The sequence below is a fragment of the Mirounga angustirostris genome, unplaced genomic scaffold (assembly GCF_029215605.1).
Source record: "Mirounga angustirostris isolate CCGP_5_RB_7025 unplaced genomic scaffold, mMirAng1.0.hap1 SCAF_5, whole genome shotgun sequence".
In the NCBI taxonomy this organism is placed as follows: Eukaryota; Metazoa; Chordata; class Mammalia; order Carnivora; family Phocidae; genus Mirounga; species Mirounga angustirostris.
In genome coordinates this window covers 92,991,985-93,015,714 of record NW_026991713.1, presented here as the reverse complement: position 1 = coordinate 93,015,714, position 23,730 = coordinate 92,991,985, and the positions used below count along the sequence as shown (strand labels likewise).

Genomic DNA, 23,730 nt, shown 5'->3' with positions numbered 1-23,730 from the left:
ATGCTGTCCATGACAATTCACTTCCTGAAATGTTGTCTCTTGGATAATGAATATTTTCATATAAAATTAAGAAAACACACTTTATACTATTTACAATCAACTCCTTTTATAAGATTTATAATCTCACATTCTACATTGTAGTCATTTCTCTAGATGGGGCAATCACCTTTAAGAAAATATTTACTGAATTATATTTCCAGGGAATAGGACTAAGTCTACTGTTAAATTGATTTATTCTTTCTTGGGAAACCTAGCCCACAAATCTAGGTAATACAAATCACATAAACTAGGTAATACAAATCACAGAATCTAGGTAATACAAATCGCATAAACTAGGGTTCTTCTAATTTTATTTAAGTACTTCTATAATGTAAGAAACATATCTAGTATTTTTCCTATTTCTTATGTGTGCATAGTGTGTAATAGGAAAGCATGAAGTTAATAATTTAAGGAAAACTAGTTATCTGTAAAATGTTATCAGAAACAGAATAGAAAAGAGAATGATGCTAAAACAAAACAAAACAAAATAAAAAACACATGTCAAAGATTCTTGAGTCTAGAAGGATAGGAAAACATTCCAAAGAATCTTTGAGAACTGACTCCTAAAACTGGCATCACCAGCTAGGATGGTTTGATATGCATATTTCTAACTGTGCACCCCTTATCCCCTTTCCTAGTCAAACCTTTTCTTGAGATCACCCCTCTTTTCTTACATTATATTTCACCCTAGGGAGGTTCTCACCAGAGTGTTTTTTCTCCATCCTTATGAGGACAAGCCATTCTAGAAATGGAGAGGACAGGGCAGAAAAGATAAGTACTGACTTCCAGCTCAAAGTAGATAGTTTTTTACATGATTGATTTTATAGGAAGGACTGATATGTTTTAAAATCTCTTCCCCAAAGTCTGTTTGCTTAAAATTCTTCTACTTTTTGAGTTCAAGGCCTTTACCAGATATGACAGAAATAAGTAGAATCTCTTTGCATTTAGGCAATGATATGAAATGTTAGCATGGGATTTGGATTCATTTTTTCCTGCAAAGACAAAGAAATATATGTGGTTCAATAACATTTCATTTAAAGTTAACCAGAACAGAAATGTTAAGGAACACAAAGGAAAATTTAGGATAATGATAGATATTAATGATTTCTAAAGCATGTATAAAAAAATGAATGTAATCAATTGGGAGAAGGGAGAAGGTCTTTTGTTGATTTCTTCTTGTATTCAGGATTCTCTGTGGAACGAAAGGTTTCCTTCTTCTGTGGAAACTCTTCACAATCCTTAGCACTTTCAGAAAAGCCTCCCTCAGTTTGCTGTTCCTCATTATCAGGATGAACAAATGGCTTGATGGGAAAATGACAGCTATCACGCCACCAAACATCACCACTAATTTTCCCTGAGGAATCAGCAAGCTAGAGGTTACTACAAGAAAGGCTGCATAGTACATAATGAAGAGAAGCAGAAAGATGATCACTGCCTTTATGTCCCTCATGTGGGCCTCTGTGCTGGGGTCTCTGGACCCTGTGGCATTAAGTTTCATCTGCTTGGTATGTTTAAATAGGGAGAAAAGTAACAAGAGAAATGAGGTTAGGCAAAGAACAAAGGGAATGATAGCCTCCAGGTTCAGGATAACCAGTTTGAAAGCACTTGGGATTTTACTCACTTTGAATTCCCAAGTTATGTTTTCCTTATGATTGCCTTTGAAGGGATCCCAGAAGTCCTCATTCAATGAAACACTAATAATTATACAGGTAAGGAAGGACATCAGAAAAATCCCCAGGACGACTCTGTTAATCTTTAGTTTCAGCCAGAGGAAAAATAGGTGGGATATATTGGCTATCTTCAGTAAATAGAACATGCTGAGGCAAGAAGTAAACCAGACACTTGAATGATTGCTAAGTGTCCAGAAAACATCCACAATGCTCATTAGCTTGCTACCGCCATATCTATCTCGGGAGATACATAAATAAAGCCATCTAGGGCACCTGGGTGGCTCAGTTGGTTAAGCGACTGCCTTCGGCTCAGGTCATGATCCTGGAGTCCCTGGATCGAGTCCCATATCAGGCTCCCTGCTCAGCAGGGAGTCTGCTTCTGCCTCTGACCCTCCCCCCTCTCATGTGCTCTCTCTCTCTCTCATTCTCTCTCTCTCAAATAAATAAAATCTTTAAAAAAAATAAATAAAGCCATCTAAAGATATCAAACACAACAAACAGATTCTGGAGATTGGTAAGCTCACCAAGATAATGTCAATCCATTTTCCCAAATTCCTATAGTCAATTCACCAGCGATCGGGATGGTAGAAATTACCTCCGTTGTACTTAGCCTGTCAGCAGAGAGTTCTGACTTGGGATATCACTGATGATGAATTGGCTTTCAGCTGACCAGTGAAGAATGGTGTATATATATGTCTGTCATGTAGGTCATGCTGAAGTTGTCTTTTTCTGTCCTCTTTGTCAGCTTTGATCCAGGTCAGTGAGATAGCCAGTCTGCTCTGGGTGAGAACTACCTAAAGACTTCACTGATTGGCCAGTAATATCTTTCATGTGCAGTGATGATTGAAAGCCTCCAAGATGAAAATAGGAATGGATCTGATTTCTTGGATTTGCACAATCTTTCTCATTTTAAGCTTTGTATATTTTGGAGTTATCGAATTTAAGCTTTTGACCAGGAACTTCAAGAAAAAAGTTAATTACTTGGAAAATATGGATCCAATTTAATTTGCAGATGTGGCACATTACCGTCTCTGATGACTTGCAAAGTACTCCCAGATTATGGTCCATTTGGTGCAAATGCATGTTTTGGAGCTTAAAAATAATTGTGGGTTTAGAGTGTTGACAGTTAACATGACTAATTTCAGTCTTAAAGCAATGTATTCACTTCATTAATTAGGATAACTCGGTGGGCAGCAGTGGTTTTCAATTTTCTCGTAAAGATGATTACTTGACTTTCCAGCTCTTCCGTCCTGTAATGGGGAAGACTGAGCACTGAAGACATTCCAGTTGTGCCTGTCATTACTCAGAATTTGACCTCAGAATCTGTATGTTAAAATCTGAGTGCAATCTTCTTTATAATGCTTTTATAATAATGGATACCAATTTCAAAGACAAAACATATTGGATCATATGTTTACTATTTGTATACTTTTTTGGTTGCCCTCCATCCCTGGGACCCCTTCCATAGGGAAGAGAGCCCACACACCCGTGTCCCCCGCTCCTGGCCCTGGCGGAGGTGGTGCCCGGGAGAGCCCCTGGGGCGCGCCTGGGGCCAGCCGGCTTGGGGTCAGCTCCCTTCGCGTTGATCCTGGGGGCACACTGAGATCTGTCCACCCCCTTAAAGTCTGGTTTCCTGCCCCTCCTCTCCACTGCTGAAATCACCCCCAGGCCCAGTGATTGTGGACCACCTTGGAAAGATCAGGAATTCTCCAAAGTTAGGGCAACATTTAAATCAATTTATGACTCACCACGGTCACACCTGCCATTCGTTGGTGAACGGCTGAACTGAGGGAGGGTGAAAGAGCAGAAGCTTATTCCTTGATTTTCACACAGCTCATGGGGCTCTTTGCTTTTCCAAAACATTTGAAGCAACATAATTAAAAAGTGAGTAAAACAAACAAAATACAAATAGGAAGAAGCAACCAGAAATAAGTGAAATTGATTACCAATAGGGAGTGATTTAAAATGAGATGGAAGTTATGGAAAGCAGGTTACACCATTATCAGTATGCCTTTTGTACAGTTTTGAGTCTTGATGCTGATGTTTGAGAAAATAAAATAAAATAAGGGCTGGAGAAAAAAAACCTAAAGCAAAATGCAATTAAAATACAGCCCTTACTTTTTCAAATTAATAATATAACCAATGCTGAAGGGAAAAAAAGAGAACCAACCAAAATAACTTTTTTTTCCAAAATTACTTTTCAACAGATTTTTGACTATATGTGCTCACATAGGCATACATTAACTGTAAAGAAGTATCGAAGTGTAGTTACTACTCTTTCTTTTTCTTTCTTTCTCTTTTTTTTTTTTTTCCTACAAGTGGTATGTGTTAGCAAATCTGAAACTACTTTCAGTGTATTTTAGGATTGAACAAATGAGTATATATACTGAAAAAAAAATGAGATCCATGTTTTTCATTGTGAAAGACAGGATTTACAACATGGAAAGAATAGTCTGTATTTTTTAACTGAATTAGAGCTACCAGTATAGATTCGTCATATACATACATATATATAGAAAAACAGACACATGGAGAGAATAATAGGTGTGTATGTGTGTATGCAACCAAATCTTGGTTTTTAAATACACTTCCACACTAAAAGAAATCAGGACTCCTTGAAGAAATAGTAAATCCAGGAAAGGATTAGAAAAAATACAGAATGAGCCTAAAATATTTTGTTGTGCAAGAATGTAAGGAAACGGGTGCCTGGGTGGCTCAGTTGGCTAAGCGACTGCCTTCAGCTCAGGTCATGATCCTGGAGTCCCAGAATCGAGTCCCGCATCGGGCTCCCTGCTCGGCAGGGAGTCTGCTTCTCCCTCTGACCCTCCTCCCTCTCATGCTCTCTGTCTCTCATTCTCTCTGTCTCAAATAAATAAATAAAATCTTAAAAAAAAAAAAAGAATGTAAGGAAACACTAAAAGTACTATGGGGACATGTCGAAAGGACACAAGAGTCAACCTGAAGTGGTTTTTACTTGACAAATCTAGATCAGTGTAGGCATTAAAATAAATCATGATAGTAATAAGTAATAATCCATTGAATAAAATATGAATCTGCATTATACAATATGTCCATTGAATAAAATATGAATCATGCATCTATTTTATATATAAATGTATATTTATTCATATAAAAATGAATAAATAAATCATTGATTTCAAGTAACTATTCTTTATCAGGCAAAAGAAGTGTTCTTCTACTTGTTTATTAAGAGTGTATGACAGGGTACCTGGCTCTCAGTCAGTAGAGCATGTGACCCTTGATCTCAGGATCATGAGTTCAAGCACCACACTAGGCATGGAGCTTACTTAAAAAAGTAAAATATAAGTTGAAATTTTTTTTAAAAGGAATATATGTCAACAGACCATTAAATATAATGTCTCCCTTATACACATTAACAGTATATTTAGAAGACTACCTGTTAACAACTTGATCCTGGTATATTTTAATAAATAGAGTCTCTTCTTCTCTTCCCTCTCTCTTTTTCATTCTCAAAATCTATATTAAAGACTAAGCTTTATACAGCCAGCCCTTTGTTTCCCTTTGTGTGGGAAGCTCTTAGTTCTCAAGAGACATGCAGGCGCTTCCTGGAGAATAAAATCTTCAACATAAAATGAAGATTTCTACCAAGTGCTGTCTTCTTGACTCTGATATTCATAGCACCATCTGAAATTAATCAGAAATCTTACCATTTGGGGGCGCCTGGGTGGCTCAGTTGGTTAAGCATCTGCCTTCGGCTCAAGTCATGATCCCAGGGTCCTGGGATTGAGCCCTACATCTGGCTCCCTGCTCCATGGGGAGCCTGCTTCTCCCTCTGCCTGCCATTCCCACTGCTTGTGCTCTCTCTCTCTCTGTCAAATAAATAAATAAAATCTTTTTTAAAAAAAGAAATCTTACCATTTTTCTATAATGCCCTTCTCTTGGGAGGATGACATGAGAAAATGGCAAAGTCTGCATTTTTGTGTACAATATCGTGGTCTTCTCTATATTAGCAACATTGTTCTGATTTTTACTGGAGGACTCCTCCTTAAGGGTCAACTATTAGGTAGGATTGTGCATGGTGAATATATAGATATGGTAAAAGCAATCAAAACACTTTTTCATACTTTTACCTTTCCAGGCATAACTTGTAAAACAAGTATTTCCAAGAAATTAATTGCTTTATTGGCCTCTTATCATATTTTCCCTCTTTCATATCTACATTTTATGCCAGCAAAAGACTAAGATCTAAACAAAGAGCATTTCTCTTCATTTTCTATTTAACTTTTTATTATGAAAAATTTCAAGCATAAACAAAGGCAGAGAGGATGATACAATAAGTCCCACGTACCCATCACCTACTTCAGCAGTTACCAATGTACGGCCACTATACCCTTACTCATCCCACTCCCTGTGGATTATTTTGATATGCATTCCAGATATGATAGCTCCACATCCATCAGGTTGTACACTGTGCTATTATAATAAAATTTCCACCAGTAGTAGCTGGCTGATATGAAAGGATTTTAACAGCTTCAGTGAATTCTAGACTATTTGATTTCTGCAGTTACATCAGTAGCAAAAATACTCTCAAATACAGTTTATTGCAAAAGATTATCAAAACATGAATTAAATGGCTAAATCTGTATTACTCCAGAAACCAGGTGGTTATCTAGAGGACTTAAATAGTTTTAAGTAAAAGCACATTAGTATGACATTAATATCCCCAAATGACAGTTTATATCACAGATCCATACTGGCTTCCTGATGTTTGTGAATGACTCAGTGTTAATGATAGTGATTTTCAGTTGGTCTTGGAATATTTTTTTTTCTATTTAGCTTTTCTCTCTGCCATATCTTATTATACCCACCTGTTCAATTTTGATTACTTGTGTTCAATTTTTAACAACATCTCTCTTCTCTAGGTCTCTGTGAGTGGAATGTGACTTATACATACATACACAGAAGTTCAAACATCTCAAAGAGATAAGAGTTCCTCTTTATATATACATATATTTTTGGGTCTGGATATTAGGTTAGAGGTCTGTCTAGGTCTAGGAAGAATTTAAATGATACTCAGTGGGACAGTACGTATACGAAAGGAAGAATCCAATGAAACAAGGAAGATTACACAGATTTCTTGTTGACTTCTCTCATAGGCCTATCGATGTAGCTGAAAGTACTTTCCTTTCAGACCATGCTTCAAGTGCCAAAGAATCCCCAAGATTTTCCTTATTTGGCTGTTTCCAAAAATCACAACATATGCGTGACCTGAAGGATAGGGATTTCTTATACAACCAAACATCCAAACCAAGCCAGCTTGTTCTGAAGCAACAGTGCCCCCCAAATGTCATGAAAAAGGCAAATTGATACAGCACTAAGAACACAAGAAAGAAAAAATTAGTTTTTGCCACTCTGAAATGGGCCTTCATACTGGGGTCTCTGGAATCCCTGACAACCTCAATGTGCTTCACGTGTTTCCACAAAAAAAGAAAATCAAGGAAGGAGAGACAGGAGGGAGGAACCAGAACGGGCCACAGCCAGGCCACCCCTCAATGTGCCACTTTGGCATACTGATTATTTCAAATAAAAGTTACTTAAGAAACAACCAGTGCAAAAACACTCAACCCTCCTCCGTTCCCCTGAAAGCAGAAAAGAATCTCCCAAATAAAGAATATCCTCTCTGAGCTAAAGTAAAAAGACATCCTTATCACTAGAGAGAGGGACTTTAAAACTGAGAAAGCTGTAGAAACAAGCATTTTTACTTTTTTTTTTAAAAGATTTTATTTATTTATTTGGCAGCGAGAGACACAGCGAGAGAGGGAACACAAGCAGGGGGAGTGGGAGAGGGAGAAGCAGGCTTCCCGCCGAACAGGGAGCCCGATGTGGGGCTCGATCCCAGGACTCTGGGATCGTGACCTGAGCCGAAGGCAGCCGCTTAACGACTGAGCCACCCAGGCGCCCCACATTTTTACTTTTTTTTTACTCATTTACTACTTCAGCCCAAATTTTGCTTAGAATTACTTACTAATTAAAACTCCCAAACACTTGTTTTCTTTCTCCTGTAAATTATTCACAAATTTATTGTCTCTTTGTCTAAAATGTGTAAAAAACTGCCTGCTTTGGTCATTTCTTTAGGTCTCGATTTCATTATTAGGCTTCCATGAGCATGTAATAAAACTTTGCTTTTGTTTTTTTCCTGTTAATCTGTCTCACGTAAATCTAATTCTTAGTCCAGCTGGGAGACCTTGAGGATAAAGGAAGAATTCTCCCTCCCAACAGACCCAATAGTAAAGATAATCACATAATTTAAATTTTTTATTTTTATTCACATTGAATATCCCAGTTATATTTCTCTCCCTCCCTCCCCCTTTCTCTCTTTGTTGTTGTTTTTGGAGATGATATCAGAAGACATCAAAACTATATGGCAAAGAAAAGCTTATGAACAGGGAGGTCACAGATACCAGCAGAAGGATGAAAACTACCTTGTTAATTCTCCATGTTAGCCAAAGGGAAAGTGAATAGGGGAAATTGGCAATCTTCAGGGGGAAAAAAGACAGCGAGGCAAGTAGCTAACCACGTGCTCAAGTGGTTAACCAGTATGCAGACACTAGTTAGGATATGGTTTCTGTCCACAGTAACAAGGATTTTCTGATACAATAGCACTGAAAACAAATTGACGATTGTGAGCCACAAATGACTAATTTTGTCAAAGGCCAAACTAATAACAATAAAGCCAATCAAGCATAACTTTTGATTTCTAATTCAAGCAATGCGATTTGTGGAGTTCAATGAATGCATTCCTTAAAATATCTATTATAATTTTCCCACGTGTTACAACCATGAGAACTTTCTCCAATGTATTCGACATGGCCGCAAAGAAAAAACCCTGATCTGCAGTTTGTTGACTAATCTTGTGATGACTTACTAGATTAGGGTATAGGTTTTGTTTAATTATGCAATAACATTCTACTTTTTTATTGTGGCTCTTCTTCTTAGCTATGAAGCCCAGGAATCTGCAATACAACTATGGAATCACTCTCTAAACACCCACTGAACATTTCCAGCCCCTCTGCTAAGGATTTCCAATCTTGGTCCAGATGTCAGCTAGAAACTGTAACATCCTATGTAAAGAGATGGTTGAAAGACCAGATTCTCATTTGTTAATATGTAAATAAAGGCACAGATTAATTTTCACTCTTTTGAATAAAAATTCCTCTCTTCTCTCAAAGAACTGCTTCATTTGATATACAAATCTAAATTGTGAAATAGATACCTCTGTTAAATAACAGAAAGTCAACTGAGTAAATTTTAAGATCTCATTGGCTTTATTATTCAATTCATGAATCAAGCAATATCCTATCTAGCAACTAGAGGGGAGTTCCAAAGGGCTACAGAAAAGGAAAAGTTTTTAAAGGTAGAGAAGGAGTGGAAAAAAGGGAATTATGAACAAAGAATCCATTGTTTTAGGCCAGGTCACCCTCCTAAGGGGAATGGAAGGGGCCTATCAGTAAATTTCCTAGTGCTGACCAGGAAATTCCCATGTTGATTGGTTCAAGGTTACATTTCTGGGGGGGTTGAAACTTCAATTAGGTTGGGTATTAAGTCTTGGTTTATTGATTTGGGGCCTTAACCTAAATGACATCATTTTGGACTTGTGGTTTTCTTTTTCTTATCTCAAACACTGATTTTCACCACATTAAAATATTTCCACATGTAGGTAAAACTAGCAACCTCTGCATTACTGATTACTAACACTCAAAGTGCAGGTCACTGTGTTACAGAGTAAGGTACAGGGTTTGAAATTTTCAGAAAACTTGGCAATTTAAACTCAGTATTATAATTCCCAAAGAAATGTGTTTTGTTTTTTGTTTTTTGTTTTTCTATAAAGACGTGGGCCTTTCAGGTCATCTGACAGTAGCATTTTATTTTTTATTTATTTTTTTTTAATTTTTTTTTAAAGATTTTATTTATTTATTTGAGAGAGAGAAAGAGTGGGAGACAGAGAGCATGAGAGGGGGGAGGGTCAGAGGGAAAAGCAGACTCCCTGCCAAGCAGGGAGCCCGATGCAGGACTCGATCCCGGGACTCCAGGATCATGACCTGAGCCGAAGGCAGTCGCTTAACCAACTGAGCCACCCAGGCGCCCCTGTCAGTAGCATTTTAAATACTTTTTTTAAATGCTAAGTCTTTGCATGAAACATAAGTACCCCAAACTATACATGCCAAAACTGAACTTCTCTTGTTTCTTCAAAGGCTTTCTTGGGAGTATAGAAGAGTCTTCAAGACTCTTCAAGAATTTTTTTTATTCTTGAGAGAGTAGGGGGGACAAGGAAAAAAAGAGAAATGTTAACTAAAGTGTGGAAATTTTTCCACAGAATATTAAGATTACTGTATGTTGGCAAACATGCTTAAAAACGTGTAACTAGGGGTGCCTGGGTAGCACAGTCGGTTGAGGGTCCATTTCTTGGTTTTGGCTCAGGTCTTGATCTCAGGGTTGTGAGATCGGGCCCCTCGTTGGCTCCACACTCAGTGTGGAGTCTGCTTAAAACTCTTTCTCCCTGTTGCTTTGCCCCTCCCCACTGTGCGCTCTCTCTCTCTCACATAAATAAATAAAATCTTTTTAAAAATGTGTAACTATATTTAGAATTATCTATTGGGTATATTTCAGCTTAAATTACAAAATGCTTCAGGGATATCTATTCTGATCATTTGAAATTAACTAGGAAAATATTTTAATTTATTGATGTCTTTAATGCACTTGAACCAATAGTAATTAGATGTCATTCCCACCCCTACTTTCTGACTTGGTCTTTCAAGAAAATTAATAGTAAAAAAGATTCAAATAATGACATAACTAACCCAAGGGAGGAGATCCTGTGAGATCCTGTTCTGGGGGCAGGAACATGTAAAGGCAGTCCTGCAAAGAAGCAGCTAGTTAGTTAGCTAGTTTGCTAGTTAGATGATGCTTTGGGACTAACTGGACCTGGGCACTTCAACCTCTAAGAACAAACAAATCTACCATAAAGAAGAGCCCACCAACAATCTAGACACAATCCAAGGAGAATTTTATCATCATGCTTGTTGCTAGGAAAATACATTCAGAAGAGAGATGCATAGACCTTAATCATTTCATACCCTAAGGACTAGAGGTAAAATAAGAGAATAGGGGATGTAAGACACCCTTTTATTCCCTCCACTTTCCAGTGTACCCAAAATAAATCTTTTTCTTTCATATTGTCCAGTGTTGAATTAGTCATTCCATAGATGAGGGAGAATTCACAAAGGCTAGCTCTTAATTTCTCAAACAAATCCAGTATCAATTATAGCCCTAGATCCTTTGTAGGTCATCTATTCACAGAAGCCAGAAATCTGTGCCAGCCTGATTTTACTTTTACTACCAAATCCAGTCAATTTTATGATCTTAATAGCTCTCAAATCTATCTCCTTTTCAACAAGTCTATGGCTACTATCTTAGTTCAGACCCTCATCATTTTTGCCACAGACTGCAAGAATAGTCTCCTTATTGTTCACTCTACTTACAGTCTTATCCTTTTGTAGCAATTCTTTCCATTAAGTATGTAGAGGTTCTTTAGTGAAAATCCAGTCACGGTTTTCAGGATAAAGTCCAAATGCATCAATATTTTCATGCTTTATTCCCGGCACTCATCCCTTTTCTGACTCTTGCAGACATTGTTTTAGATACAATTCCTTCTGGAAAAATGTCCCTCAACATCTAAACTTGAATTTGGTGTCTTTTTTAAATTATCCTGTGTCTCTTTAATTATAGCATTTTTTGCTTTATTGCGACTGTTTTCTGGGCTGAAATTTTTTATTATCTTTTATTTTTTTTTAAAGATTTTATTTATTTATTTGACAAAGAGAGAGAGATCACAAGCAGGGGGAGCGGCAGAGGGACAGGGAGAAGCAGGCTCCCTGCTGAGCAGGGAGCCCGATGCGGGGCTCTATCCCAGGACCCTGGGATCATGACCAGAGCCGAAGGCAGACACTTAACCAACTGAGCCACCCAGGCGCCCCATGGGCTGAAATTTTTTAGAAGGAAGAAAAATTTTACTGTTTCACTGTCAAAATCCTTTTAGTAAAAGCAAAATCTGACAATTAGTAAACACTTAATAAATATTTGCTGGAGGGCGCCTGGGTGGCTCAGTTGGTTAAGCGACTGCCTTCGGCTCAGGTCATGATCCTGGAGTCCCAGAATCGAGTCCCGCATCGGGCTCCCTGCTCGGCAGGGAGTCTGCTTCTCCCTCTGACCCTCCTCCCTCTCATGCTCTCTGTCTCTCATTCTCTCTCTCTCAAATAAATAAATAAAATCTTAAAAAAAAATTAAATAAATAAATAAATAAATAAATAAATATTTGCTGGATTGGAAAAAACACAATCACAGAAAGTTTTAGAAGTATAGAAAAATAAATAAAAATTTAAATACCAATAATGTGTTAATATTTATACCGATTTTCTTCCAGTATTTTAATATTTAACTATTCATTACTTATCATTACACATAGTTATAATCATGTTATTTTTGTAATGCTGAGGTCTAATTTTTAATTCCTAGCTTTAGAAACTAAGGCCTTTTGTAAATTTTGTCAACTCTCCACAACAATGATTTTAAGAACTTCATAACATTGTATCAAAGGCATATAATATTTTTACTTCAAGTAATCCCTTATTACGGGGGTACTTTTATCTCTTTCTTTTTCTACTTTATTTTTTCTATTATACACAATATGGCAATGATTATCTAAGTACATGTAAATATTTCTCCACTTAGATAAACTTCAGTACAGGGGATTATGAGTTTAAATGTATATGCATTTTTAGGTTTTCTGATACACATTTTGCATTCCAAATTGTTATCAACCTATGCAAAGTATTATGATTAATTAATAAAAAAATTTTTATTTGAAAAGTGCAACATATTTTCCATTGTGAAGTATCTGTTCATATTCATAAATTGCTTATTTGAGGAGCCTTACTGGTTTTCTTATGTATTTTCCCCAATTCTTATCATTTTGGAATTATAAGCACATTTCTTGTTTTCTGTATCAATCAATCAATCAATCTCAGTTGTTATTTGCTTTTTAACTTTAGAAGTTAAAGCAGAGGAGGAATGCGGTAACTGGATGATGGGCATTAAGGAGGGCATATGATGTAATGAGCACTGGGTGTTATACGCAACTGATGAATCACTAAATTCTACCTCTGAAACTAATAATACACTATATGTTAATTAAATTGATTTTAAATTTAAAAAAAGAAGTTAAAAGAGCAGTCATTAATTTATATTTTAAAATTTGTACCAAATGGAATATTGATCAACAACTGTACTCTTCTCGTTCCAGACAAAAAATCTTTAATATCTCTTTACTTGCAAACTCTTTACTTGCAAACTCTTTACCCCATGATTTCCACTGTTGCAAAGTTGGAACTTAGTTCCAGGTTATGACTATTTTAACTTTCTGTACATGTTCGTCAAACTGCACAGGTCTTCACCTCTCTAAACAAAAGTTTTGTTTTTCTCATCTTACATGTAAGACAAAAAAAAAAAAAAAACATGCTTAAAATTATCCAGGAAACTAAAATAGACTTAGGAATAGAGTCAGTAGAAAAAAGCATAATACCTAAAAGGAAAGAATAACTATGAAATGTTACTGAATAATCTTAGAGACGGCTTAAGTAAACTAATTTGTATGTTATATTCTTAGAAGGAAATACATTATGTTTTAGAGCAATCTATAAGTTCACTGCGAGTCCAGTCAAAATCCCAACAGTGTATTTTCTGGGATTTGAGAAGTTGATTCTGAAAATCCCCTAGAAGAGTAAATGTTGCACAGTAGCTAAGAAATTGAAAAAGAAGAATAAGAGGCCACAAACCAGCAGACTGATCTGACAGTGACTGTTTAAAACATAAATTTGAACATAATTATGAGGAACACATACACAAGTTCATCACGATTAGCTCTACTACCAATGTCTTTACGCATTTATAGACATTCCTGGTCCCTGTGGACACTGGAGTTTGCTACCACTACATAAAGGTATTTTACTTAAAACAGCTTATTGGCCATCCATTCAAATTAGTCAGATTCCCTACCTCCCAAAATATACAAAATTAAATATGAGTTTGATTAAAGATATAATTGTACCAAAACATACATATAAGCCCCCCCAAAAAAGTAACAAAAAACAAAACAAAAAAATGGGGAAATATTTCTTAAAAATTGAATATGAAAGTCTTCCTAAGAGTTCAGTTCAAAATTCCAGAAATGGGGAGATGGGTAGGGGATGGGTGAAATAGATAAAGGGAATTAAGAGTACACTTATCATGATGAACACTGAGTAATGTACAGAAATACTGAATCATTATATTGTACACCTGAAACTAATATAACATTATATATTAATTATACTTCAATGAAAAAAGAGAGAAAAAAAAGAACAAAATCCCAGAACCATAAAAGAGGTGAAAAATTTTGCACATATAATAGTAAAATAATTGTATAAAAAATAATACCATATGTAAAACTTTTAAAAATAAATAATTTATTGGAAAGTATTTGCAACATTTGAAATACACAAAGAGATAATATTCATTATTCATAAGGGGATCTGATGAGTTAATAAGAAAAATACTTAGTACCAAAATTGGCACCATACCTGAGGAATGAGAAAAATGTAAAACTATTCTGCATTGTATTTTCTGTTATTTTTTACCCACAAAATAACCTCTACTGTACTTTATACTTTGAGCCTTGTATTTTTTGGGGGGGGAACCAAATTACTTTATTTGAAGGATTGGTACAAATGAAAGAAGTTAAAAACATATGGAATGCTTCACAAATTTGCGTGTCATCCTTGCGCAGGGCCAAGCTAATCTCTGTATCATCCCAATTTTTAGTATATGTGCTGCCGCAGTGAGCATACCTTGTATTTTCTAAGTCATGTGTTTTTCTCTCTTATTCACTTATTTATTTGAGACAACCTTTGGCATATGTTTAAGAAATAGTAGGGTTCTCATGGGCTCTGCAACTGGACTTCTAGGCACATATTCTGGATGGTAGCGAAAAATTTGTCATACCAGTTCATTCCATGTTCATTCTTTCCCAAATACAATTTTAAGTCATGGTTACCCATCAGCCACAGGTAGAATTTTTAAATATTCTTTTCATGATTTCTGGGGGTTTTCTGTGTCTAAGACTTGCTACACTTAATTTTTTACAGTTGTAATCTAGCCATAAGTAAATTTCTATCTTCCTAAGTCTTATTTTTGTATCTCATCAAATTCCCATTGTCTTGGTGATACGTTCTAATTTTACTATTAATTATACCATCATTATTCTGATGGAAACACAGCAAAATATTTTTCTTTTAACTTATTCTAGACAGATATTTCCAGTAAGGTTCAGTGACCTACCACAGAACAGAATAAAAGAAGTTGAGAGAAATGAAAGAAATGTACACGGAGTTCTATTCATGATCTTCATTCTTGAGAAAATCGCAGTCATTTCAGGCATGTTTTATGGGTATGTGGGTTTCCTTAGATTCCTGCACCACCTCAGCTTCCTCAGGACACAGAGAGAAGCCTGTTTCAATTTGCTGTTCCATAAAATCAGAAGAAATGGATGGCCAGATGGATAGGAAAATACTAACATATTAGCAAACTTTTTTTGCCACCAAACTGTCTAGACTGATATAGGCCAAATATATTATAACATTGCTCGAGTAGTACATAAAGAAGAGTAGGAATGAAATCACAGACTTCATGGCTTGCACATGGGCCTTTGTGATAAGATCCCCAGAACCTGTGCCCTTCCTCTGCCTGGCGTGGTTCCATAAAGAATCTATCAAAAGGACAAAGGAAGCCAGAGACACTCCAAAGGGGAGATGAACTTTATGTTCAGGACTATACTAGAAGTTAATAAATCATATTTTCTCGCTGTGAAATTCGATGTCCGATTGCTTTCAGTGTTTACCCTGGTTTTGATCAGGTTCTTAAATCCTGTATCCTTAAAAAGCAAGGACAAGCAGAAAGAGAAGACCACCCCCAGGACAATAATGAGAGGCAGGCTGTGAATTCTCTGTTTGACCCAGAAGAAAATGGGATTGGAAAAGTTGGCTATCTGGAGAAAGTAGAAGACACTGAGGCAGGCCATACAGGTTGTGTGGAAATAATTGGATCCTGTCCAGAGGATTTCAAAAGTCATCAGTTGATTATCATTGTACCATATTTCCTCACAAATTATGTCTACACCTATGCCTAGCATTGTTACGCACAGCAGAAATATTCTGGAAAGAGCTAAGCAGGTAAGAATAAAGTTAATCAGGAAGAACTTCCAGCTCCTGATCCAATCAATATAGTTAACCAATATAATGAATCCATTTCCCAAAAGCCCCATTATGAATTCTCCAGCAAAAATCATCATAAGTACATTCTTAAATGTGCTTGCCATGACTGGTGATAGGAAATCTCTGTCTTCAGTACTCCATTGATTTGTAAATTAAGTCCTTTGTAAATTACAGAACTGTGGATCCAAAGCCTTAATGTTCAATACGTTTCTTTTTCCTGTACTTTGATATCCACTGGCAAAGAGAAGAATGCCTCCAGTACACTCCCGAAGTCTTAGTTATCCTTGGGAAAACCTCTCTCAAGATCCAGGCTAGTGGGCGCCTGGGTGGCTCAGTTGGTTAAACGACTGCCTTCAGCTCAGGTCATGATCCCGGAGTCCTGGGATCGAGTCCCGCAGAGCAGGGAGCCCGCTTCTCCCTCTCCCACTCCCCCTGCTTGTGTTCCCTCTCTCGCTGTGTCTCTCTCTGTCAGATAAATAAATAAAATCTTTAAAAAAAAAAAAAAAAGATCCAGGCTAGTGATTTTCAAGGCAGATAGCATATTACCTGCGGTCATGACACTGCTTATAATTTGTATGTAAAGCGATTCATTAGGATTTGAATCCTGGTTTGTTAAAACACAAACTAGAGATTAGATTTTTACATATTTTTTACAATGTTTTTTTCTTTAAGATTTAGACATTTTTTTGATCCATTCACCTTCATCATAAGCTAGAAACAGTAAATGCCAATCTAGAAAATAGAGTGACTCAGTCTGGCTGCTCTGAGAAGCAAGCAAATGAGCAGGGGAAATGCCTGAATGGAAAATCAAGAAGGGAGCACGAGAGGGCTGTGGGAGATGTTATACACTACATGTAAGTCTGAGCCCTGTGGAGGCAGAGGGAAGGCAAGAAGGTAGGTCTTGGGTAGCAGTGCAGTCCTAAGAGAGTTTCAAGAAGTCCAGTGGAAGTTTGCAAGCCCATGGCGCCCATCAGAGGTGTCCTGAGCCTCATGGGAGTGATCCTGCCATTGACACTCTGCCCAGCTTGGTCATTGGCTGGAAGCCGCTCATGGAAGGGCTGCAGAGCCTAGGAACATCGGCAGGCCGGCTGTTAAAAGCACAATCTCCTGCCAGCCCAGAAAACCTCTCCACAAAGGTAACAGAGAAAGAAAACTGCTTTATTATCAAATAAGCATTAAACCAGAATCAGATGCACTGCTTTATTATTGAATAAGCAATAAACCAGAATCAGATGCACCTCACTGCAACTTACAAAAGCAGAAAGAACTCTCACCCTTTTATATAGTGCAACAGATACAATCCATAGGTTCTCAAGGTAAACAATAACTAGTCCTCAAGAAGACTTGGCAGCACTGTTTAATATAGGCAGTTTATCCTCAATTTACCTGGTAATTGGGTTGACCATCTATGTTAGTTAATTGGCTTTCTACAAAGGAAAAATAAATGTATATATTTATGACAGGAGGTAGTTTTGCCACTTGGAGTCAGGCACTCACTGAAGTAAGGCTCCTGTCCTCCCATAGAAACTGGGAGATATTGTAAGCCCTCAGGGGTAACTGTGGAAGCAGCTGAAAAAGCAGCGTTCCTGTTCGTTCCTGTTCTCGGGCTATTGAACGCAATGGCGAGGTAGGAGCAGGATCCCACGATCCCCAGGGGCAGGGCATGAGTTAGGAGCTATGAAAGAATGTGACCTTCAGCCCCCCCTTTCTGCACCTGGTGATTGCCAGCCCAAGCATCCTACTCCTCCCTTATCCCATGACTGACTCCCTGCATGCCTACATGTAGAGGAGAAGGCAAGCCTGCTTCAAGATACTTGCCATCCCTTTGTACTCCTTTCCCATGCTTGGAGGCATCTGTCCTTGCTTTTCTGATAAAAAGCAAAATAAAAGCTATGTGCAGGATTCAGCAGCTGCTGCCCTCCCTTGCAGAGGCAGCCCTGCATGGCTGCTCAGACTGGTGTCTGAGAACTTTATTTCAGTGCGTGAGGACAGAATTAAACCTCTCATTCTAACTGGTATTTACCCTTACATACCAATCAGGCTCCCTTAATTAAGTCAGAGATTTTAGAGGCACATTTTCCTAATCACCGCATGCTGCAGGCACCTTATAGTCAGAGTTTACTTTTACTATTTACCTTACCGATACATATTATGTATAAAATACTCAAAGTTTATGTAAATACAGAAAAGCTGCTGTCTAAAGTTACACCAGGATCTCTCGGAGTCTAGGGCAGTTTTGAAACATGGCTGCAAACTCTTTAACCCTCTTCTTATTGAGATCTGGGGTCTGCAACCCCTCCTCTGGAAGCTGATTGGACTTGTGACTGCTTCAGCTAATATATTATAGTGCAAATGACATTATAGGACTTCTAAGGCTGTCCTAAAAAGCCATGGCAGTTTTCGCCTTAGTCACTAGAACATTTTCTCGTAGAGTCCTGAGTGCTCTATAAGAAGTGTGACAAATCTGAAATCAGTATGCTGTGAGGAAATCCAAGCCACCTGAAGAGGCAACATGTAGGCAATCTGGCCAGCCATTCGCATTGAGCCCCGACTTTTAATCACCCCACTCCAGTGACAGATCTGTGAGTGAAGAATCTGTTTGGTGATTCCAGGCCCTTCCGTCTGAGTCATATTCAGCCATCTGAGTATTCTGAGGTTGAAGCTCCAGACATTTTGGAGCAGAGACAAGCTGTCCTGCTGTGCCTTGTCTGAATTCCTGATTCACAGAATCTGAGAGCCTAAAAAATAATTGTTGTTTTGTGCCACTGAATTTTTGGATATTTTAAAGAGCAATAGATATCAGAACAGAATTATTCAACATATAGATAGAAAAAGTTTTTTATGATTCCAATTGTCCATCTATCTCTTTTTTTTTTTAAGATTTTATTTATTTGTCAGAGAGAGAGAGCACAAGCAGGGGGAACAGCAGAGGGAGAGGGAGAAGCAGGCTCCCTGCTGAGCAGAGAGTCCGATGTGGGGTTTGATCCCAGGACCCTGGCATCATGACCTGAGCCTAAGGCAGCCGCTTAACTGACTGAGTCATCAGTCAGTCCATCCATCTCTTTCTCCCAATACAAATAGCATAATTTTTGTGTTATGCAAAATTATGTACAATTTTTAAAAAATAGGCAAAGGATCTGAATAGACATTTCTATAAGCAAGATATACAAATGACCAATAAACACACAAATAGATACTCAATATTACTTGTCATCAGGGAAATGCAAATTCAAACCATAATGAGCTACCACTTCACATCTACTAGGATAACTAGAATTCAAAAGTCAAATAATAACAAGCATTGGAAGAATGTGGAGAAATGAGAACCTCATACATGACTTTTGAGAATACAAAGTGGTACTGCTGCCTTGGAAAACAGTGAAGCAGTTCCTTAAGAGATGAAAGATAGAGTCACCATGACCCAGCAATTGCATACCTAGGTATAAACCCAAGAGAAATGAAATACATGTTCACACAGAAACTGGTATGTGAATTTTTATAGCAGCCTTATCTGTAACAGCCAAATGATGGAAACAACTCAAAATGTTCATCAAAGGATGAATGCGTGAACACAGTGTGTTATATCCATACAACAGAATACTGTTTGCCATAAAAAGTAATGAAGTAGTGAGAGGTGCTACAACATAGATGAATCTCGAAAACACGATGCTACGTGAAGGAAGCTGGTCGTAACAGACCACATGGTATATGATTCTAATATGAACATTTAGAATAGGGAAATCTATAGATAAAGGAATAGATTAGTGACTGCTTAGAGCCGGCGTGGGGTGGGTGTGGGATGATGAGGAAATAGGAAGGTGATAGCTAAATGGTTCAGGTTTCTTTGTGAGGTGATAAAATGTTCTAAAATTGATGGGTGAGGGTTGCACATATCTGTGGGTGTACTAAAAACCATCAAATGTACACTTAAGGGGCACCTGGGTGGCTCAGGCAGTTAATCGTCTGACTTTAGCTCAGATCATGATCTCGGGGTCCTGGGATTGAGCCCCACATCGGGTTCCCCATTCAGCGAGGAGTCTACTTCTCCCTCTCCCTCTGCCCCTCTCCCGACTCATGCTCTCTCTCTCTCTCAAAATATAAATAAAATCTTTAAAACAAAAATGTACACTTAAATGGGTGAGTTGTATGGCATGTAAATTATATTTCAATAAAATTGCTTAAGAAAAAAGCAGATATATAAAATGCTTTCCTCACAAACCATGAGTATAACATCTGTGTATATTTTTCATAACTTTCTTATACACTGGGGTGATTCTATTTGCTTAGTTATCTTTAATTCTGACATATAAATAAAAATTCTTTATTTCTGAGATAAGTAAAAATATCAACAATCATATTCATTTCACTTTTGTTAACTATTATTAATTATGAGGGAGCTTTTTACTGCTGCTATGCAACATGATAGGATAGGCTATGCTCTAGCATGCAAAATGTCAGTTTCCCACAAGTTTCATTTCTGGGTTCATTTATATACCCAATATAGTTTTTGGTTTTTTTTTAAGATTTTATTTACTTATTCATGAGAGACAGAGAGAGAGAGAGAGAAGCAGGCTCCCAAGGAGCAGGGAGCCCGATGTGAGACTCAATCCCAGGACCCTGGGATCATGACCCGAGCCGAAGGCAGACGCTTAACCATCTGAGCCACCCAGGCGCCCCCCAATATAGTTTAAAATTGCAGGGTGGAATAGGACAGTTCTCCTCCATGTAATCTCTCAGAAATGCAGGCTAATGGGATATGTAACACCCAAAATGTGGCCTTTGAAGTTCTTCACTGAGAAAGAAAGGGACATGGAAGCTTCTGCTCAACCTCTTAAATAAATCAGTCCCAAAGTGGCACATTGTTTTGCTTCAAGCCCATTGGCCTGGACAAATCACAAACCCCCATTCTAATTGCAAGAGCCTGGGAAATCTGAGATAACACAAAAATGTTCAGTGAGGAGGACATGTCTCTTCCACAGTCCACACTTGTAGCCATAAAATATTATCTTATTCCCTCTCCGTTGGTATAGAACCCATTTGACTCATCTCCCCAAGAAAGATAACCCAAAGACCAAAGCTCATATAGGTACAGCTCAAATTCTAGGATCTCTGGTCTGGACTTGGCATCTCTTGATATAGAGCTTTATAAAGTAAAATGAGAGATTTCCTCTTCTCATCCAATCTCCCCCACACCCATCCAGTGTGCAATGGTGAAGTTGAGACCGACCAACTGCAAATAAACAGGCATCTTTGTTGGTCGTACCTTCCTAGTTCTCAGATATGTTCATTTCTTTGTTTTGTTTTCCTTATACATTCCTCTAATAGAGACTATCATAATGGTGCTATGGGAAGCTGATCTTTGCAATGAATCATTTTTACCCAATTTAGAGATTTCACTGGAAGACACACTTTTAGTTTTAGTTTTTACCCCAAAGCACCCTAATCAATGAAGAAATTTAAACAATAAGTATAGAGCCCAAATACTTCAACTGATTTCGAGATTTTACTTGGTGTCAGAACAATTAATTTTATCTTTGTCCTGAACTACTTTAATAAACTGAGAATCTCTCAGTTTATGAACAATATAAAGTCTACATGCTTTATTTGAGATTTTCTTAATGAAATATTTTTAAAAGTTTTATTGACTTATGATTAACATGCAATAAGTTGCATAGTTTAAAAGCACAATTTGCTGGGTTTTGACATGTGTATACACCTATGAAAACATCACCAAAATCAAGGTAATAAACATATCCATCATTTCCCAAAGTTTTCTCCTGCTGCTATGTGGGCTTGTGACTCTAGCTGCTTCCACCAACCCCGGGCAAAAACTGATATGCTCTCTATCACTGTAGATTAGTTTGCATTTCCTAGATTTACTCTTTTTTGTCTGGCTTCTTTCACTATTGGTGCAAGAAAGAACCTGGATGGATATCAAAGCATAATTATTTTGATATTCACCCAGGTTCTTTCTTGCATCAATAGTTCATTCCTTTTTATTGCTGAGTAGTATCCATTGCATATAAACCAGAGTTGAACTATTCACCTGTTAATTGACATTTGGGTTTTTTCCAATGTTTAGTTAATTACAAATAAAGCTTCCATGAACACTCATTTCTAAGTCTGCATATGGATATACGCTTTTATTTATTGTGGATAAATACCTGGAAGTAGAATCACCAGGTTGTATGGGAGATGTATGCTGAACATTTTAAAATCTGCCAAACCACCTTTTAAAATTGGTTGTTCCATTTTATATCCCCCCCTAGAATTGTATGAAAGTATCATTTGCTTCATATGCATGCCAACACTTGGTATGGTCAGTATTTCTGAACATCATTTCACCTGCTTATTTGCCATTCTGTTTTGATAAAGTATCTATACAAATCTTTTGCCTATTTTTAACCGGGATTTTAGTTTTAAGAATTCTTTATGTATTTTAGATACCAGTGAGTTGTGAATACAGATTCCTATTTTTGGCTTGCCTTTTTATTCTCTTAACAATGTCATTTTTTTTATTTTTTTATTTTTATATTTCAGCTTTATTGAGGTATAATTGACAAATAATATTGTAAAATATTTTAGTTGTGCATCACAGTGATTTTATATACATATATAGTGAGAGGATTTCTCCCATCTAATTAATTTAACATATCCATCATTTCACATATTTAACTTTTTTGTGTGGGTTTTTGCTTTGTTTTGTTTTGTTTTGGTGAGAATATTTAAGTTCCAGTCGCTTAGCACATTTCAATTATACAATGCAGTGTTTTCAACTATAGTCACCATGTTTTACATTAGATCCTTGGAACTTATTAATCTTATAGCAGGAAGTTCATACTCTTTTACCAACTCTCTCCCTATTTCTCCAACCCTCTGGCCCCTAGCAACCACTTTTCTTTTCTTTTTTTTTCCTTCATTTATTTTTGGTGTGGAGGGATGGAGGGAGAAGGAGAGAGAGAATCTCAAGCAGACTCCCCACTGAATATAGAGCCCAAGATGGGTCTCGATCCTTCAGATCATGACCTGAGCCGAAATCAATTAACTGACTGAACCACCCAGGTGCCCCACAACTACTTTTCTACTATTTCTATGATTTTGACATTTTTTTTCTTTCTTTCTTTCTTTGTTGTTTTTTTTTTTTTTAGATTCCACATATAAATGATACCATGCAGTATCTGTCTTTCTCTGTCTGGCTTATTTTACTTAGCATAATGCCCTCAAGGTCCATCCAAGCTGTTGCAAATGACAAGATTGCCTTCTTTCTCGTGGCTAAATAATATTCCATTGTATGTATATACCATATCTTTTTTTATCCATTTGTCTGTTGATAAACACTTAGGTTGTTTCCATATCTTGGCCATTCCGAATAATGCTGTAATAAACAAAGGGGTACAGATATATCTTTGATATCCTTAACAGTGTCTTCTAAAGATAAGAAAGTTAAATTATGGTTTATTTAATATATCTAGAGGCACCTGGGTGGCTCAAGTCGGTTAAGCATCTGCCTTCATCTCAGGGTCCTGGGATCGAGCCCCACGTCAGGCTCCCTACTCGGCAGGGAGTCTGTTTCTCCCTCTCCCTCTGCTTGCCCCCCCCTTCCTGCCCCCTACTGCTCATACTCTCTCTAGCTCTCTCTGTCCCAAATAACTAAATAAAATCTTTATTATATATAT

General features: G+C 37.3%; 1 protein-coding gene and 1 non-coding gene across 2 annotated transcripts; both read right to left on the bottom strand.

The window, feature by feature from the left end:
• Nucleotides 1-1,069: 1,069 nt before the first annotated feature.
• Nucleotides 1,070-16,158, bottom strand: LOC123839906 (taste receptor type 2 member 9). Its single transcript, XM_045869729.1, has 3 exons — nucleotides 16,040-16,158; nucleotides 2,179-2,264; nucleotides 1,070-1,968 (listed from the first exon to the last, which is right to left on the bottom strand). Exons 1-3 carry the CDS (start codon nucleotides 16,156-16,158, stop codon nucleotides 1,070-1,072), a joined length of 1,104 nt encoding a protein of 367 aa, XP_045725685.1.
• Nucleotides 14,527-14,630, bottom strand: LOC123845100 (U6 spliceosomal RNA). Its single transcript, XR_006790944.1, has one exon. It is a non-coding gene; the product is annotated as a U6 spliceosomal RNA (small nuclear RNA).
• Nucleotides 16,159-23,730: the final 7,572 nt, after the last annotated feature.

What these genes read in the sequence shown, in the direction of transcription:
- LOC123839906 (XM_045869729.1), bottom strand. Translation starts at nt 16,158, where the DNA reads ATGGCAAGCACATTTAAGAATGTACTTATGATGATTTTTGCTGGAGAA. An exon ending in GATTGGATCAGGAGCTGGAA is followed by an intron (nt 2,265 to 16,039) that starts GTTCTTCCTGAT and finishes AATTGACTATAG; the next exon opens with GAATTTGGGAAAATGGATTG. An exon ending in TTTGATATCTTTAGATGGCT is followed by an intron (nt 1,969 to 2,178) that starts TTATTTATTTTT and finishes GCCCTAGATGGC; the next exon opens with TTTATTTATGTATCTCCCGA.